This window comes from Prunus persica, chromosome G4, assembly GCF_000346465.2.
Source record: "Prunus persica cultivar Lovell chromosome G4, Prunus_persica_NCBIv2, whole genome shotgun sequence".
Taxonomy (NCBI): domain Eukaryota; kingdom Viridiplantae; phylum Streptophyta; class Magnoliopsida; order Rosales; family Rosaceae; genus Prunus; species Prunus persica.
The window spans coordinates 7,899,018-7,917,917 of record NC_034012.1 but is presented as its reverse complement, the minus strand read 5'-3'; the positions used below and the strand labels follow the sequence as shown (position 1 = coordinate 7,917,917).

The following is an 18,900-nucleotide window of genomic DNA, read 5'->3' as shown; positions in this document are numbered from 1 at the left end:
TTAGTGGTGAGGATTTCATTCAAACCATGGAAGGGCTTAAGAATCTCATAATGAAGGATAGCATTGAGACCTATGGTTGCACCAGTTGGTGCAGGTTTTCGTTCTACCAGGCCGATTTTGGTTGGGGAAAGCCATCATGGATGAGTCTCTGTCACATTGAATCCATGAATACAACTTTATTGATAGACATGAGTGATGGCGTTGGCATAGAAGCGTTGTTGTGTTTGGAAGAAGAACACATGGCCATAATTGAACGCAATGAGGACCTGCTTGCATATGCTTCTCTGAATCCGAGTGTCGTTTAATTAGTACCCTCTTATGCTTCTTAGAGGGATATGCTGTTGTGGATCTTTGATGATATCTCTCATAATCGTGCTTCATTGCATTTTCCCCTTATTGTTTCGTTGTTTATCATATGTTGTTTTCAGTTCAATAATGCTATTTAGACACATAAGACTGACCACATTAGCTTGCCACCTTCTGTGACAGCTGATGTGGTTATGCCATGTCAATTTTAGTGTCAGCTCAATATGATTATTCTTGAATTAACTAGATCGTCTCCAACTTAGTCTGTTCGCTGGTTTATATGTGCTTAGCTTTTTGACGAGTTCCTTGCATGCGTGCAATGTTGCTTTTCTCTTCTACTCCATGTTCTAGTTATGGTGCTTTGTTGTTTTCTTTTTGTCTCCAACAATGGAGGATGGGGATGGATAGATTTGTGGAGGAAGAGAGAGCTGGAGACTTTAGGAAGAGTAGAGAACCAACGTGAGGCTACAGACCAACAACGCTGCTAGGGTTACTTTTTATTTTTTATTTTTTTGGGTTTGAAGGATTATTGAAAAAATAATAAATAAAAATTAGAATCTATATGGAAATATTCATTAATTGACATGGCATAACCATATCAATTTGGTTGGTCATCAATTGGCCTTTAAATTGATCAACATGCCGAGCAGCAAATCACTAGTGCAATCGATTGCTGGTTCACATCTCGCGCACTGGAGCTCTCTGTAACACCCCAACCCTAATTTATTTATCCAATTAAATTAATAAATTAATTTAATTATGAAAGTACAATTTTGCCCTTGGGTTAGGGGTAAATTGGTCATTTTTTATCTGGAAGGATTTAGGGTAGTGAGTGGTATTTTTACGTAGATCATACCGAGATGAGTCCGTAGACTTGAATCGGAGTTGTAACGAAAAGGATACGATCAAATGAAGTTCAGTGGCATAACCGTAATTTTTGCGAAGTTTGTTTTTAAAATGGGTAATGATTTCCCCACTCCAATTTTTATCCACTTACACTCCTTTTTTAGTTATAAAATGGAGTGTAAGTGGATAAAATTGAAGTGGAGAATTCACCACTCTTTAAAATATGTTTCTCTCTCTCTGTGGGGTGCGACAGAACCCCCTCTCCCCCATTTTTTTCAGTTCAGCCGGCGCTTCCAAGAGCCACCGCCGCCACCACAAGCCACGGTTGGCCACGGGATCGGACCCAAAGTGACCGCCACCTCTCCGTCTTCGTTTCCCGACTGATCTCAGCCTCGTTCTGCCACTGGTATCTCCGGAAAACGTCAAGAAACTACTGAATTTTAAGTGATTTTTCAGGAGCTCGTTCGGACTCCTCCGGCCACCAAAGCTTGCGATCTAGGTATGCTTTTTCATCCTCTCGAGGTGTTCTATCTGCTGGTTGTGTCATTTAGGATCGATTTCTGCATTTAAGTTGTCAAATAAGTGATGGAAATTTGGCCTGTTTTGGGCCTCCGATTTCGACCACTTCTGATAACTTTTTGGGGTAGGTCCAAGAACAAAAGTTGCTCCATTCTATGTGCTGATCATGTAGGTATAAGTTTTACATGGCGGTTTGGAGATTTTCTGATCGCCGAAATCTCTTTGGGCACCCACGTGCTGCCGGTGCGTGTGGCGGCACATGGGCCACTATTTGGCTGGTCCTAGCTCTTAAAATACTCCTCATGTCGTCCTGAGCACGACGGTAAGCTCGGATATAAATTTGGATATCGTTTGATTGTCGATCGGATATCGCATATTAGGCGTTATCCTAGTTCGATATGTTCGGACCGTTGGATCGACTCCAATTTAATATATGTTGATCTAGACATTCCTAGCATCGTGTAGGAATTCACGGATTGTGAATCAGAGTCCCGGATGTTCCGATTCAATAACTTAAAATTTGCGTTTTACGATAACTATCTGATCGCGAGCGATCCGGCTTTTCGATTCGAACCAAACTTGCAAGACGCATATTCTAAACCTTGAGGAACTCATAGGAATTTCCAGATTGTAAAACAGAGGTCTTGGGTCCCGCCGGCCCGGTTGACCAAGTTGGAAAGTTTGACCCCTCGGTTGACAAGGTCTTCCGATGTAGTTTCACCCTTCAAGGAGTACAAGAACGACCTTATTAATGAGTCTCTACCGTTATTTGAGTTATGTTGACTATGTTGGGATTTTGATATTGTTTTTACTATCGTATGAAAATTCTTTGATATTATTTTAATAATTGAATTTTTGGAATGAATGAGTATGGGTTAATTGAGTTGTGTGAGTCATGAAAGTGAGCCTTGGGCTCGGCTAGGATTATTCGTAATTAAGTGGATTTTGTTTAAAAATATGCATTATTTTCATTAATTAAATAAATATGCATGAAATTTAAATTGAAATATATTTGTATTAGTATTATTTAATGGTGAATTTGGTTTATCTCGAGATTTAAGAGCTTGATTTGCTTTGGCGATGAGTTTATGTTGAGATGTTCAAATTATTTGTGAGGAGGTTTGGATGAATTACGGTGAATTGGATTAATAAATAATGTTGATTATTTTGGCAATTATATAATTACACTATGTTAAGTACCATCCTCAGATACTGGATTTCCCACACATGGCGTTGGAAATTTCCTGCGTATGGGAAAATATGTTATTATTGGATCTCACACGTGACGTTGGAGAATTCCGACGTGTGATAATGGATTTCCCACACGTGGCGTTGGAAATTTCCAACGTGTGGGAAATTATGTGATTATTGGATCTGACACGTGGTGTTAGATTATTTCGGCGTGTGAGACATTGTGATTTATTATGGATTATCACACGTGGCATTGGAGAATTCTGGCATGTGATAATGGATTTCCCACACGTGGCGTTGGAAATTTCCGGCGTGTGGGAAATTATGTGATTATTGGATCTCACACGTGGCGTTGGAATATGCCGGCATGTGAGACATTGTGATTTATTATGGATTATCACACATGGTATTGGAGAATTCTGGCGTGTGATAATGGATTTCCCACACGTGGTATTGGAAATTTCAGGCGTGTGGGCTCATTAAAATATTAGTTACCTAGCCACACGTGGCGTTAGATTATCCTGCGTATGATAGAGGATCCGTATACTTGGGTTACTGTTACTTTGCTACGCCCGACGTTGGACTCTCCGGCGTGTAGTAAAGTAACAGAGAGGAAAAATGGATTACTTTACTATAACGGGGAAAGATAACTCTAGAAATAACTTATTTGTAGTACTGAAAATGGTTGTATATCACTTGGTTCGTGATTTTGGACAGAAGAACTACGTGTGGCTTGATCCCTCAGTAAGGGTACGTAGGTAGCATGGGGTCCCACTCAGGTGCGGCGGCGAACTAAAGATAATTCTGAAACTTTAATTTAGTCGTTTGGATCCAGTCTTACTTCTTTTGCTCTTTGGATGAGTTTGGTTTCGACTTTGTCGATGGTCTTTAAGCTCGTTTGAGAACGAGGCTTGATTGATTGATTTTATTTCGGTTTTACCAAGTAGTCGTGGTTAAAAGGTGTTTGTGGTCTTGTTGAGTCCGAAACCCGTTGGGATGGGTGTTTGATCCTGGTTTGAGTCTTTAGAATTTCTTTGTTCTTACCCATACTAAGGTATAATTGTGAGGCCGGAGACCATCTTTGTAAACTGCATGAAATTATTTTGTGCATGCTGCTGGTTGGTGATATTAAATGTGTTTTAACAAGTTGAGATATTTTTGGGAAATGTCCATATTTCAGGGGGGAACTCTGCCGATATAGTATTTGAAGTGAGCCCGGCATCGGTGTGATGTCAGAATTTCCACAAAATTCGTCCCCGAGTTCTGAGGGATTCAAGACGGGTCCTGTTACTCTCTACACAAAACCAATTGATCTCCCATGACTTGGTGATCGAACACTTTCTTGCCGAGAACACTCCTTCCTTTCTCCCTTCGCATCCTTAAGGTGAGCCAAACTTCAACACCATTATAGCCCGCATAGTCTCAATATGACATAAATAAAATATCAATATTCTGTTGATATATCTGTCGGCAAGCATTTAAATCCCACCTAGCACATTAATAAACCAATAAACAATCCCATCTAGCAACTCTTTTACCTTGAGAGCCTTAAAATCCTAGACAAAAGAATCTGTCAGCCTTTAAATTCTAATTTAGCCCTCACGCTTGCTTGCCGTAATCTTCAACTGAAGTGGACGCCAATTGCAATACTCATAATTGAGCATTCATAGAGTCTTGAATATGAAATTTCTTATGTGGGTAAGGCTGTTAGTATCTTCAACTGATATTTTAAAAGTGTTACATAGATATTTAACAGATAGAAATAATATTTTATATCACTCCAACCGATATGCCAAAGCTGATGTGGAATGAAGACTGGAGGTTGAGATGTTATTTTTGACATCCTAAAAGCAAGATGCTAAATGAATATTTTATTATTTATTCTTTTCTTTTCTTTTTAATTAAAAATAAATCAACACTAAAATGTAATAAAATAATAATTTAATTTGACATATCAGGTGGAGTGTAAAGCTGTGTAAGATGTCAAATTGCCATATCAGCCATCAAATTTAAATTTGATGTTTGGTATTTGACATCTCCCTTGAAAATGCTCTAACAATTATGATGTCAAATCTGGGATGCCTACAACGTGAAGGCTCAGACTTTTAAAACTGCCATAGAAGCTGCTTGCTTACTCCTTAGAATTGATGACATTGTAAGTGGGATCAAGAAGAAGCAGCCTCCTGGTGCCAAAGCTCCTTCCAAGCCTTAAGTTGAGACAGAAGTCGATGCGGATAATGAGCAAATAATTTTCGAGTGAGTATCGGGAGCACGTGGGTCTCTCGGTGTGAATGAGGTTTTGCTTGAAAGAAAGAAAAAATAAAAATAAAATAAATAATAGAGCATTATAAGTTTGATGAGGATATTTATAATGTCACTTTAACTTGGTAGTGTGTGTTTTTGTCTCTCGTCTTTCTTTCTCAGTCCAGCCAGGAGGGTTTGGGAAAGAAGAGATGTCTTTTTAATGGAGAATGCTATGTTAGTTTGACATGTTTCTTATCTATGTGGAAGCAAATATTTTCGCCTCCAATCACAGCACGTCACGTGGACAAGAAGATTATCCTTTAAATTAAGTAATTGAACCAATTTATTTGTCCAATTAATTAATAGGGATAATATCTTAATTATAGGATAATATCTTTATTTAATAAGATAATATAATTAATTCAGATATTATCCTAATAAGGAGATATAGTCAAGCCCGACTCAATCTCTACGAATTTGGGCAAAGAATAAACTCCTCCTACTAAGAGTTTATTCTCTACGAAAATCTAGCCCCGAGACTCCTATAAATAGATGACTTCATTCATCATTTAATGTACTTCAAAAAACCTACATCTAAACCTACTTCTAAAACCGAGTGGCCGTAGCAGTGTGTGGTGGCCGGAGCCGTGTGGAGAAAATATATACAACTCCATACCCTTTTGTTAGCTATTGTTTTCCTACAAACACTCGAACTTAGACATCGGAGGGCCTTTGGCCAACACCCCTAGTGTGGTATATTTACTCCAGTCTTTTTTACAGGAATTGAGAAAGAGAGAGAAGGAAGATCTGAAGAATCACAAGATGAATATTCTCCTGCGAGATTATTTGCACAAACAATCTATGTATCTAACACAATTTTTTGTTTCCTTATTTGGTTGGCACAAATGGGATGGGGGTTTATTTCGACCATTGTGAATGACTATATTAACAATTGAAAGTTATTGATAAAAATGTAATTTTCTCAAAGAAAACAGAAGTTTGTCATGACCAAGCATCAATATTCATGATAAGCCATTGTAAAGATACACCAGAGGTTGCAAATAAAAGAACAGAACGTGCAGTAAGCTTAATGTACACTAACTCGTAGAGGCGAGATTCAATCTTGACCGTTATTTTTTACTCGGGGTGTAAGCATTCATCTTGGCCATTCATTAGGAGAGAGTTTGAAGTTCAACTATACACTTGTCACCCTCATCTTAAACCAATCTGCCCTTTATTGATACAGTAATGAAAGAATATCAATAGGTGGTATTCTTTTCAGATCTACAATCTTACACCAATCTGTCTATATGTGACATTAAAAATCAAAATTGAGGGGCTAACCTTGCCGTGCTTCACGACATTGGAGTTTCGGTGGCGTCCTTTACAACAGCTGCTAGGTGGAGTTCACGACCTTGGTGTTTCGGTGGAGTTGTACTCAGGGACGGATCCAGGATTTCAGAATGGCGTGGACTAAATTTAGCTTACGTACAAACCTATTGAAAACTCAACGGTAAGAGTAAATTTCATTGATAACAACAACAAAAAATACACGGGGGGACATAACGAGCCTTACCCCTCAAATAACACCTATATAAGTTGCACTCTTCGAGTCTTCACAGCATTAAAATCACTAATTATTGATTCATTATCTATATTATCAGCTAATTCTCTTTCAATATGAAGTAGCATACAATCAGCAAGAAACTCATCACCTATCTTATTCCGAAGCCGATTTTTAATAAGTCTCATACATGAAAATCCTCGTTCTGTTGTTGCTGTAGACACAGGAAGAGTTAGCACCAAATGAATCAATCTGTCAATCAAGTAGTATGTTTCTGCTAATTTTGTTTCAATTAAGCGCTCAAGTAATATAGGGATGGAATCAATATTCTTGAAGGCTTGAATGCGATCCATATCAATCTTATAAAATCTCAATTGCTGATTTAAAGCATGCAACTCAGTTGTATTGAAATCTAAAGGGTAAAATTTCTCAGCAAGAGTGCATATATCATCAATGTTAAATCTCTTAAAAGCATCACGAGGATCTAATGCTGAGCTAAGAGAAAGGAGTTCCACAGTCTCGTCTGGAAATCTAGTATTTAACTCCCCCAACTGATAATCTATTACCTCGTTGAATACCTTAATATGATAATAATGCTCAACTATGATACAATCTCTTTGTTGACAAGAACGGCGAGTGCCTATTGTATGACGAGCACCCATATCAGGCATGTTAAGATCATGTTCTTCACAAAATGATTGCACACTCTGTATAAAATCATTCCAACCATTATTTCTCAACTTATCGAGCTCCATTTTTGTACTTGCAACCAAATTCAAAGCCTTTACAATGTCTTGAGATTTTCTTTGAAGTTCTTGACAAAAAAAATCAGTGAATCTCATAGTTTTGTCCAGCAATTTCAAGGCAAAAACAAAGTCAAAAGATAACATAGATATTTTAATACCTTCTGCTTCGCCACGAAATTGAGGTGGGTCCATTATGATTGATATCGGTTAGAAGTGTCTTGGTTGCACCAAATAAATCAATCAAACTCCTAATAGAATTAAAATGTGACCCCCAAAGAGTACTTCCAGGTCGTTGCAAACAACAAATTTGATTAGCCCCTTTAGCTGTCCCAAGTCTTCCAGCAGCTAGTAATTCTTCAATTTCAGCTTGTCGGGTTAATTTTAACTCAGAATGGCGTTTGGCAGAAGCACCAACAAAATTCACAATGTTATTCAACATTGAAAAAAATCTCCAAACGAGTCCTACCTCTACAGTGAATGCCTTATGTAAGTGATCAATGTCAAAAAGAAAGCATGGAAAGCAAAACACTTTGTCTTTATGAACACTATACTCAAGCCAATGGTATTGCTTATACCAACTACCAACAAATCGACGCTTTTGTTTCCCTTCTAAGTGTGATAGAAATTCCTTTAATTGTGGTTGCCATGGTCCTAAAAGAATATATGTTCTTCGAACATTATCACGTTCATTAGGTGGATATGTGTCTATTTGAGGACGTAATCCAGGATCATGCTCGAGAGAATTGGTATTAACTTCTTGATGAGACTCGACTCTTACATTTTCATCTTCAATTCTTTGAGGTTGAGAAGGAGGTTGCTCCTCACAAATTGGAGGAGACAGAGAAGGACCTGAAGGCATGCTAGTTGATGATTCATCATTGTTTCTCTTAAAAAAAAATCTTGAATGGTCATTGATCTCTTAACATTACGATGGTGACCCGACATTATAAAGTATAACTTATTGAATAATATATAGAAGATGTAAACATATAGACCAACAAAAATTTCAAGAAAAACATTACATACTTAAATAGTTAAATATCTAGTTAAAATCCCTAATTAACAATTCATACAAGCAAGCAAGAACACCAAAATAAAAAAAACTAATTAAACCTTAATTGTAAATCCCTAATTGATACTTCATGAACCCTAAATAATCCCCAAAATTTTAAAATAAAAGAAGATGAAGAATGGAAGATTACCTTAGTTTACTTTAATTAAGTCCGAGGACATGCATAATTTTCCTTCTTGTCGAAGAGCAGGAGTTAGCCGCTAGCGAATGTGATAGAGAGAATTCTTTTTCTTTTTTTTTCTTTTTTTATAGGTAAAGGAGAGAGGGAATGACTATGCCTAGTGGGAGTCTAATTTTTTCATGTGGGGTGTGGGGTTTAGTTCTTTTTATTTATTTGTTGGTCAACCTAGTTCTAGTAGGATTAGTTAATAATATTTTATTTGGATAGCCTAGTCCCAATGAGAATAGTTAATAATACTTATTTGGATGAAAGTTTGTTTGAAATTGAAAGTAATTATGATAGAATTGGTTGCCATTCGCAGCCACTGATTGACGGCAAAGAACCAATATTTTTCTTTTCTTTTTTTCCCTTTTTTTATTTGTGTGTTTTCTGACCTAGGCTAAAGTATTAATTTAACTTTTTTTTTAAAAAAAGTTATCTGGGCTTTAGCCCAAGTTGGCATGCTAGTGGGTACGTCCCTGGTTGTACCGCAGAACTGATGGTGTTTCGGTGGAGTTGTCGCAGCCTTAGGGTTTGCATATCTTATGGGGTTTACAAAGAAATTATGTGGAGGTCTGTATAGAACACATGAAATTTTAAATGGGTTGTGATGTGAAAATAAAATGTGTGTGTGATGGGTTTAGGTAAGTAAGGGTAATTTAGGAAGAGTGATGGGTTTAGGTAAGTAAGGGTAATTTAGGAAGAAGTGATGGGTGTAGAGAATAATTTTAGATTTCACTAAAATTTTATGGGTGTAAAGAGTGTGTGGGGTCAAAAGAGAGAATTGTTAGGTTCAAATCAAATATGATAATTAATGTCCTACAAATCAATAACTTACCGGTTTTACAAATCCATAATTTACCTTATTTATGTTTTAGGGGTATAATTGGAATAAAAAAATAACTAAATAAAATATAAACATCAATAAATCAAAAAGGCATGTAATCTTATGTGACGCAAAACTCAAGGAACTTGGATCAACAACAGCTTCTACGTGGATTGCACCTAACATCTCTCATAAGAATTGGACTTATGCCAAATTTTCTATATTTTTAACTCGAGCATTCATCTTGACCATTCATTAGGAGAGAGTTTGAAGTTCAGCTATATACTTGTCACTCTCATCTTAAACCAATCGGCTCTTATTGTCACAAAAAATTTACGACTTAACACTTCAAGGCTTACGCCTTGCTTTACAAGATCAAAAATGCATCACCTCTACACATCGTCTTTCAAAACATTAGTATTGCTCTCTTATTTCCTTCTACCATCTCAATATTAAAGTTTGTTGGCCAATTGATATTTTGGGAAAACCTGCCAAATAGGACTTTTATTGTAACATTGTTCTCACATGTGTTAAACAAGGGAATATGTGTTAAACAATGGAACATGTGAATCTGTGAATAAACCAATAAACAATCCCATCTAGCAACACTTGTACTATGAGAGCCTTTAAATCCTAGACAAAAGAATCTGTCAGCTTTTTTTTTTTTGGTCTCGGAAGAATCTCTGAGCTAGAGCCACCATTCAAAACTACTAGTCTCGTCTTCATAAAATCCCACCTAACTAAACTAATCACTCACAGAAGAAGTTGGCATACTATACTAATTTAAGTTGTTATTCCTTGCAGATCCTTTCTTTTGCCTATAAAGATGGCCACACACTTGATATAGCCTTCAGAAAAAAGTCATATTGCTTTGGAAGTGGACATAGCCTGTCGCAAACAAAGTAAGATGGCCCCAGACTTGATCAAGGTTGAAATCATTGAGAGGCAAACAGTCAAACCATCATCCCCAACTCCTCATTCCTCGAGAACCATACAGCTCTCTGTTTTGGATCAGATGGTTCTTAGTCACGTTTACTTCCCAACGCTTCTCTTCTATTCCGGCAACAATAATATTACTGGTTCAGGAGGTGGAGCTACTTCTACAGACATGGCGGCCATGAGGATGGAGAGAGATTATTGTCAGCATCTAATTCGGTCATTAGCTAAAACTCTCACTCACTTCTACCCTCTAGCAGGAAGATTGAGTAAAGGCTATGACATGATCCAATGCACTGATGATGGAGCTGAGTTCGTGACGGCCCGAGTCAAATGTTCCTTATCGCGGATTTTTGAACATCCAGATTTCGAGATGCTAACTGGGCTCGTCCCAGCAGTTGGTCAACCTGACGGTGATGGTGATGGTGTTTCCACGAGGCTCCCGTTGCTTGCTGTGCAAGCCAACTTGTTCGAGTGTGGAGGAATAGCAATAGGGTTGAATTTTTCACATAAGGTTGTTGATGGCATCACAGCTAGCGCCTTCATCAGTTGTTGGGCCAAAACAGCCCTCGATGATGGTGACGATGATCAGGTACCCTTCATGGTCCCAAAATTTGATGCTGCGTCTTATTTTCCACCACTAGATTTCTTAAACTCATCACAGCCATCATCAGCTGAGCTGGTGGGCATCATTAAACAAGACAAGTGCATAACAAAGAGATTTGTGTTTGATAACTCAAAGATTGCCACCCTCCAATCAAATTTGGCCAGCGCAGTGGCACCTCATGCACCGACACGTGTCCTTGTAGTTTCAGCACTCATTTGGAAATGTGCAATGGAAGCATCATCCAAATCATCAAACATACCACCATCTTCGTTCCTACTAACTATGGACTTGCGTAGATGGTTTGAGCCACCCTTGCCACAAAACTTGGCTGGGAACGTTGTTGGTATTTTAGTAGTCACCGCAACAGCATCATTAAAAGGTCAAGAAGAGAGTAATGAGACAATAGATCTAAAAGACTTGGTTGCCAAACTCAGTAAAGGTATTGCACAACAAAAAGAAACTTATCCTACAAAACTACCATTTGATTCTAATGAGGCATTTCAAAGGGCTCGAGAATATGAAAAATTGAGAGGGAATGTTGACATGTACCATTTATGCTCTGGAATTTGGTGTAGGTTTCCGTTTTATGAAGCCGATTTTGGATGGGGAGAGCCGACATGGGTTAGCGTTCCTAGTATTGGTTGTAAGGATGCGTTTTATCTGATTGATAAAAAAGATGGCAAGGGAATAGAAGCATTGTTGAGTTTGAGTGAAGAAATCATGGAGCATTTTGAAAGCAATCCGGAGCTTCTTAAATATGCTTCTGTAAATCCAAGGGTCATGTAGCACTATGTGTTAAGGTCGGAGTTTGGTCGAGTTTAATTAGTATTGTTGTGTCGTGAGAATAATTATTTTCATTGCGCTAGCTGTGAGAATAATCACTTTCAATTGTTTTGTGAGAAGATGGTTATTGAATTTGTTGTCTTCATGAAAAGAAATATAATCAAATCAATATTATATTGCTCATATCATTATGCCTCATTGGTTGTGAGAAAACTAAAGACCTTACTGATAAAAGAGAAAAAAAAAAAATCTATAATTGTTGTATAATAAACACATGGTGCTGGAATATAAAGGCTGCACATAAAATAAATAAAACATAATATTTGACGAGGTTTGGCAAGTTGTGCCTACGTCTCCGGAGAGTATCAACACGAACATTTTCACTATGTAAAATAATAAGACTACAAAAGGAATATAACACTCTCATTGACTCACTATTTTTCTCTCTTGGACAATTTTTCTCTACTCTGACTCTCTTATTTCTTCCTTCTCTGCCTAGGCTCTCTTTTTTTTTTTTTCCTCTCTCTCTCTCTCTCTCTCTAGAGGTCACAACCATAACATTTACTCCTTTCTGTATGTAAGCAGTGCGTGAGACAAAAAGTCTTCAACTCTCCGTAAAACTTGGTATTTCCCTTCCAACATTGTTTTTCACTTTCAACATATGGGTCATCCCCCATTTACAACAATAATGACACGTTTACTAAAATCGAAATAAGGGCTTGGAGAGTGATATCTTAATGCTCTCCTTTGTTGCAAACCTATCAAGAGGTTCGTGTTAGTGTTATCTAAACAACCCTACAATTCTCTTACAAGTCATTATTATTTTTATTTTTATTTTTATACAAGCAATAACCTACTTTGATATTAGACCGCTCCGTTATTGTAATGGCCCTTTTGTGGCTAGTTTGTATTGGCCCTTTGTGGCTAGTGGCTTTTTTGGCTGAATTATGAATGCAATCATAGAATTTCTCCAAAAAAAAAAAAACCAAGGCTTAGTGCCTGTTTGGCATTGCTTATTGGAGCAGAAATCACTTATTTTGAAAGTTTTCTTACAGCTATATGTTTGGTAAATGAAACATAAATTTGCTTTTCAAGCATAATTGTTGTCGCTGACAGCTATTTGAAGAAACAGGTAAATGGGTAATTATATTTCCGCTTATACAGAAAGCGGGTTAGGAACCAGTGGTGTTTTAATGAATTTTCCTTAAATGCCCAAATTAACCTCTTTAATTTTTAGATATTACTTCCATTGTCCTTGAACTTTTTCTCATGCGTTTTCTGAATCTCTCCTCCTTCCTCATTTTTTTTTTCTTCTTCTTCTTATCTTCTTTAATTTTCACAGAACAAAAATTTACTTTTCTACTTTAATTTTCGCATAACCGACATCTAACAATGTCTTTTCACTTTTCTTCTATAATGTTAGCGCGAGACCAAGATTTAAGGATGAGCCGCATAATTTTTCTCTAGGATTCACAGTGCACTTCACACTTCTTCTTTTTTGGGTTGTTTCTGTGAGTATACTCGACAGGACTCGATGGGAATTGACAATTAATTTGGAATTGACTGTTGGGCATGGAGATATAAACTATAGTGGGGTAAACAAAATTATTAATGGACATATGTTCAGTTTTGTAATTGGTCATGACATTTGGAGATATTATGTATGTTGGAGAGATATTGCTATCTAAAATAAAGACTTCATTACTTTATAATTGAAGCATAGTTAACACAAGAAATGTACAAATCAAAGTGAAAGTGTTATTGCTCCGAAAAAATAAGTGAAAGTGTTATTTTCACTAATTTAGAAAGGAAAAAAATTTGTTAACATTATGTCCTTTTTAGTCATTACACACAATCACTGCACTTTTACACATAATTTTACCAAAAACTTATAAATTGATTTTTATACTAACAGCAATTTTACTATTTAGTTTACCAAACGCTAAACTGTTTTCCTTTACCACTGATTTCTTTCACAACAAATCTCAAAGTAATTATTTTCACAACATAGCAATACCAAACTGGTCCTTGCTCTTCACTTATGATCTTATATAACTTGATACCAAGGATTAGTTTATATAACTTCAACAAACAATTTGTAACTTGTTGAAGAATATGAGTCCCGCATCGGAAATTTGACTAAATAGAATACAAAATATAATGAATGATTCTACTACTAGAAACACCGAGACCTTTTGTGATAAAACCTCACACCTACTGAGCTTTGTAGGTGGTTACATTAGGGACAATATCGAGTAGTGGGTAGCTGGGGATCACCACATAGTAAGCCACACTGGAGACAAGTCCATATCGGAGTCAATCATTTAGGCCCAACACGTGAACACCACATATTGGGCAGGGAGCTTCTATAATGAGTGGGAAGTTATAAGGGGTGTTTTTGAGGGGTATGTAAGAGCCGTTGGATTTCATCCAACGGTGAGTTTTTAAAAGAGGGTGCATGTAGAATCGGGTTGAAATCTAACCCGTTAGAAACCCAACTTCAGTTGTTCCCCTCTTTCCCTCTCTGTGAAAAACTGAAGCCTTTCTTTTTGAATGTAAAGCAAACCCACAATTAGAAGGATCCAAATCTCCCAAACCTTATAGTCACTCGACTGTCATTAGCTCGTTGGGAGGCCTGCGATCTATAGTATCCTGGGTATTACGAAGAATGGCTCTTACCTAGCTGTTGCCCTGTTTTGATTCTATGGCTCAAGTGAAAACCCCTTCTCTTTTCATTCAGCTGACAAGATTCCAGATGAAAGCAAAGTAGCTTATCTGTTTTTGTAGCTAGAAGCCGCAGCAGCAGTTGTTCCTCGATTTTGGTAGAGATGGAGTCTCAAATACCAAAGAGTCTTCTCTAATGTCCACCACAGTCTTTCAAGCTGACTGACTTCAGAGCTCCCAATTGATTTTGAGAGGTAAGTTCACTTGCTGGATTGATTTTATTGGGTTAGGTTTATTTTTTGTGAGGGTGGGAAATTCATCATTTGTGGCATCAATAATGTGTCATTTTCTTATGAATATTCAATATACTTAGTTCATTGTTGTTGGTCGGGGTGGAAAATTATGAAATGTAGGTAAAAGAACCTAAACTTAGGCTTAATGACGTTAGGAGTAAGCAATTGGAGAGGATATTGGGTGAAGTTCTGTAATTGGTGGTTTGAATTACATTTGTGTTCTTAGTTGAACATGTTGGTTCTAATGTTATTTTGACCAGATTATTTCCCAAGAGATGACGTAACTTGTATGAAATTTTGCTTGTGTTTTGTGTAATCGGAAGTTAGGCTATGCGTATTTTGTGTCAATTTGGGCAATGTTTTGTGTAAGTGGAATGCATTGATATGTTGTGATGCAGTAATGACTGATTAATGAATGAATAATTGCTATGCAGTAATATAGAAGTGGATCAATAATATACGTAGATAAAATGTCTGGGGGCTCAGAGAGTGATGAATGTGCAACAGCTAATGGGAGGGTTTATATTCCTGAAGTAAGAAATGAGGAAACACCAGCAGTTGGGATGAAGTTTGACTCGCTTGACCTCGTTTACAATTTCTATAATAGATATGCATTCTTGGCTGGCTTTGGTATTCGACTTCATTCTAGCTTTTGGGGGAAAAATAAGAAAGAGATTTTGAGGAAAGAATTTGTATGTTGCAAATAAGGTGCATACAGGAAGGATGAAACTCGGGAGAGAAAAAGACAACGGGGAATAAGTAGATGCAATTGCAAAGCAAAGATTGTGGTTGTGAAGACAAATGGGAGCAAGAAGTATACCATTTCTCTTTTTGCAGAGGGACACAATCATAAGATGACACCCTCAGAAAGAATGCATTTATTGAGATCACACCGTCATATTTCAGATTCTACAAAAGTACTCACAAAACAGTTGGGTTCAGTTAATATTCCCATTCATCAGAAGGTAAGTATATTCGAGGTGCAATCCGGAGGAATGGATAAAATCGGTTTTATCAAAAAAGATATCTACAATCTTGAATGTAGTGTGAATGGGAAGCTGAGGAACCACGATGTTGAACTAGTGACCGAGTATTTTATGGCTGAACAGAAAAAAAATGAGGCTTTTTATTTCAAGATTGAGGGAGATGGGCATGACAGGTTTAGTCGATGTTTTTGGGCAGATGCAACTTCTAGACGGGCGTATGGGTTTTATGGAGATGTTGTTGTATTCGATACCACATTCAACACGAATCGATACGACTTGACATTTGCACCAATGTTGGGAGTTAATAACCATGGTCAGACAATTGTCTTAGCATGCGCATTTTTGAGCAAGGAAACGACTGAGTCGTTTGTTTGGATGTTTGAGGAGTTTAAGAAAGCCATGCCAGGTGGGGAACCTAAAACGATCATTACAGATCAAGATGCGGCAATGGCCATAGCGATTTCAATAGCCTTCCCGAGTACATTTCATCGACTTTGCATATGGCACATCACATCAAAGTTCTCTGTTAAGTTACCACGTGACGCTTATAAGGAGTATTGGCCTGAATTTCAGAAAGCCATATGGGATACTGACAATAAGGATGAGTTTGATGCAAAATGGAATATTGTGGTTACAAAGGCTGGTTTGACTGACCATCCATGGCTAAGTTCAATGTTTGATTTAAGGGAATCTTGGGTTCCAGCCTACGCACGACAATTTTTTGCTGCTGGAATGTCAAGCAGCCAAAGAGCGGAAGGTTCTCATGGTTTTTTCAAGCAATACATATCAAGGAGAAATTCGTTGATGGATTTCATAATACGATTTGAGAGGGCACTTTCTCATCAACGTGAAAAAGAGTTAGTTGCTGATCACGTAGATGCATTTGAAGTGGCTCAATGTCTTCTACCGATGCCAATGAACAAACAAATGGCTACCTTGTACACAAGGACAATGTTTCAAAAGTTTGAGCAAGAACTAATACAAAGTACAGCATGTTTCCTAGAGCTCAAAACAGAGGATGCGTGTAAAGTTGTGTTCAACGTGAGCGAAAGGAAAAATTGGGAAACAAGAGTGGCAGAAGTCGTATATGTCAAAGATTCTGACCACGCATCGTGTAGCTGCAAAAGATTTGAATTTGTTGGAATTATTTGCAAGCACATCCTAGCATTGTTCAGAAGGGACCAGATTGAATATATGCCCGATAAATATATTTTGAAGAGGTGGAAGAAAACTGCGAAATGTGGATTGGTGTCAGATGCAAATGGCAATGAAATTAAAGACTGTGCAGATCCTGGCCTTCTAATAAAGCGGAGTACAATGTCTCGACTTGCTTCAGATGTGGTTGAGGATGCATTAATGAGTGAAGAAGGATGTGAGCTACTGTCAGAGACTCTAAAAAGTTTGCAGGTGAAGTTGAAGTTGCTGAAGGATGGACCAAGTAATAACGAAGTTGGAGGGTCCAGCTCTCAAACACAATATATGAAAGACCCTAAGAGAGTGAGGTGCAAAGGAAGGTCGAAAGGAATAACGGGAGCAAAGGAAAAGGCAATGAAGCGAGGGATTAGACACTGTCGGGAGTGTGGACACATTGGTCATGATAGAAGACAATGCCCAGCCTTGAACACACCGTAAGATGCTACCACTATTTGTAATATCTAAAATATGAAAAGGTAAAATTTTTATGTGCTTGTGTTTGATGTTTATGTAGGACATCACCGTCGAACAATGACGAATCAACTCCAATACATCGTAGTGACCCATTATTCGACGATTTTGACAGGATGCACAGACCAACTGAATGATTGATATTTGTATTAGACGAAATGTGGTTGTTATGAAGATTAATGATCAAGTGAAGTTTTATAGATTCAGTTTTTGAATGTTATTGTGTTTTTGTTCATGTCCACCGATGAGCTCTTACTATGTCCACTGGTAATTGAAATGAAAATTTGCTTGGTTTCATTCTTCCAAGACATTTGGAGACATGTTAATTTTACGTCTTCTCCCTATTTATAAATTTTCATAGACATTTGATCAAGTTTGAAATTTGTAGTTATGTGAAGAAGCAATGACTCTTACCATGTAAAATGGGCAGTTTAGGGTGAAATTTGTTTTAACAGAGATTCATTTTTCAATTCCTCAGGGTAATGCAGCAATTACAGCAGCCAGCTGTTGTTTCCATTACCAGTAATCATTTCCAGCAGCAGCCACTTTTTCCAACTGGTTATTAGGGGCACGATTTTGTACACTTTTGTAAGTGAAGGATACTCGAAGCACTTTGTTGGAACAGAGCAAATAGAAACCAGCGGGTAAAAAAAAAACATAACATTGCAGCTAATTACATTTCGATACATAGGTGAAAAATATTAAAGGGTACACTAACTTATATAAATACTCATAATTCCACACACAAAATAACATTTGATTGCAAAACATATTATGTGCTTCCTCATAGCAACACCACGATCTCCCCAACCAACTGAACAACGGTAGCCACAATCACTGGGTCGTACTCGTCAGCTTCTTCTTAGCAGGTCTCACATGCTTATGGCCACTCATATCCCTAGTGATATACACGAAATAAATCCTCAGCAATATTTGGAATTTTATTATATATAAATAAACCATAAACCATTCAGTAAACAATGTATAGCACATGTTATGTAACTTATGACTCACGTGTCAGTTTTTTTTTTAACACATTAGTACTCCAGCTCTTTAATGTAAATAGACATGATAAGGAGCATTTACTGATTCCCGGCTTTCTGTGATATTGACTGCTTCTTGAATAATATTTCCATATTTGCAAAATATAATGTTAGACATTATAACACATGATGACTTGCAATACATAGTCCCAATAATTATATATGAAGCAAATGAAACTGATATTTGTGTTATTTTAAGTTAAATAATGACATTAAGGGAGTATATGTGCAATACCACGGTCACCCTCAACCAACTGAACAGCGGTAGCCGCAATCAGTTAGTCGTATCGGTCGGCTTCTTCCGAGCAGCTTTGACGTGCTTATGCTCATTCATGTCATCCCCATCGTCTAGTATCTCTCTCACAGCATCAGGGGACACATAGTTCCAATCATAACTTGTATGAGTAGTTGCCGCAAATGCTCGGAATTTGTCGAATCCTTCGTTGAAT

General features: G+C 37.4%; 4 protein-coding genes across 6 annotated transcripts in view; 3 read left to right on the top strand and 1 right to left on the bottom strand.

Moving 5' to 3' along the window:
- LOC109948540 (BAHD acyltransferase At5g47980-like) overlaps positions 1-571 on the top strand; it is a 17,316-nt gene extending 16,745 nt beyond the window's left edge. The window contains exon 2 of one of the 3 annotated variants that reach the window (XM_020561816.1): positions 1-571. This exon is cut by the window's left edge and continues 1 nt beyond it. In XM_020561816.1, coding sequence (XP_020417405.1) covers positions 1-305 — 305 coding nt within the window. In that variant the 3' untranslated portion in view covers positions 306-571. The other 2 variants (XM_020561818.1, XM_020561817.1) reach the window with 2 other exon arrangements.
- Positions 6,697-7,425, bottom strand: LOC109948587. The gene has a single exon (XM_020562221.1). The coding sequence runs from the start codon at positions 7,423-7,425 to the stop codon at positions 6,697-6,699; it is 729 nt and encodes a 242-aa protein (XP_020417810.1).
- Positions 9,982-11,998, top strand: LOC109948881 (vinorine synthase-like). The gene is made up of 2 exons (XM_020562674.1): positions 9,982-11,456; positions 11,593-11,998. The coding sequence occupies exons 1-2, from the start codon at positions 10,382-10,384 to the stop codon at positions 11,679-11,681; spliced, it is 1,164 nt and encodes a 387-aa protein (XP_020418263.1). The 5' UTR covers positions 9,982-10,381; the 3' UTR covers positions 11,682-11,998.
- LOC109948463 (protein FAR1-RELATED SEQUENCE 5-like) lies at positions 14,780-17,772 on the top strand. Its single transcript, XM_020561469.1, has 2 exons — positions 14,780-17,371; positions 17,452-17,772. The coding sequence occupies exons 1-2, from the start codon at positions 15,612-15,614 to the stop codon at positions 17,543-17,545; spliced, it is 1,854 nt and encodes a 617-aa protein (XP_020417058.1). The 5' UTR covers positions 14,780-15,611; the 3' UTR covers positions 17,546-17,772.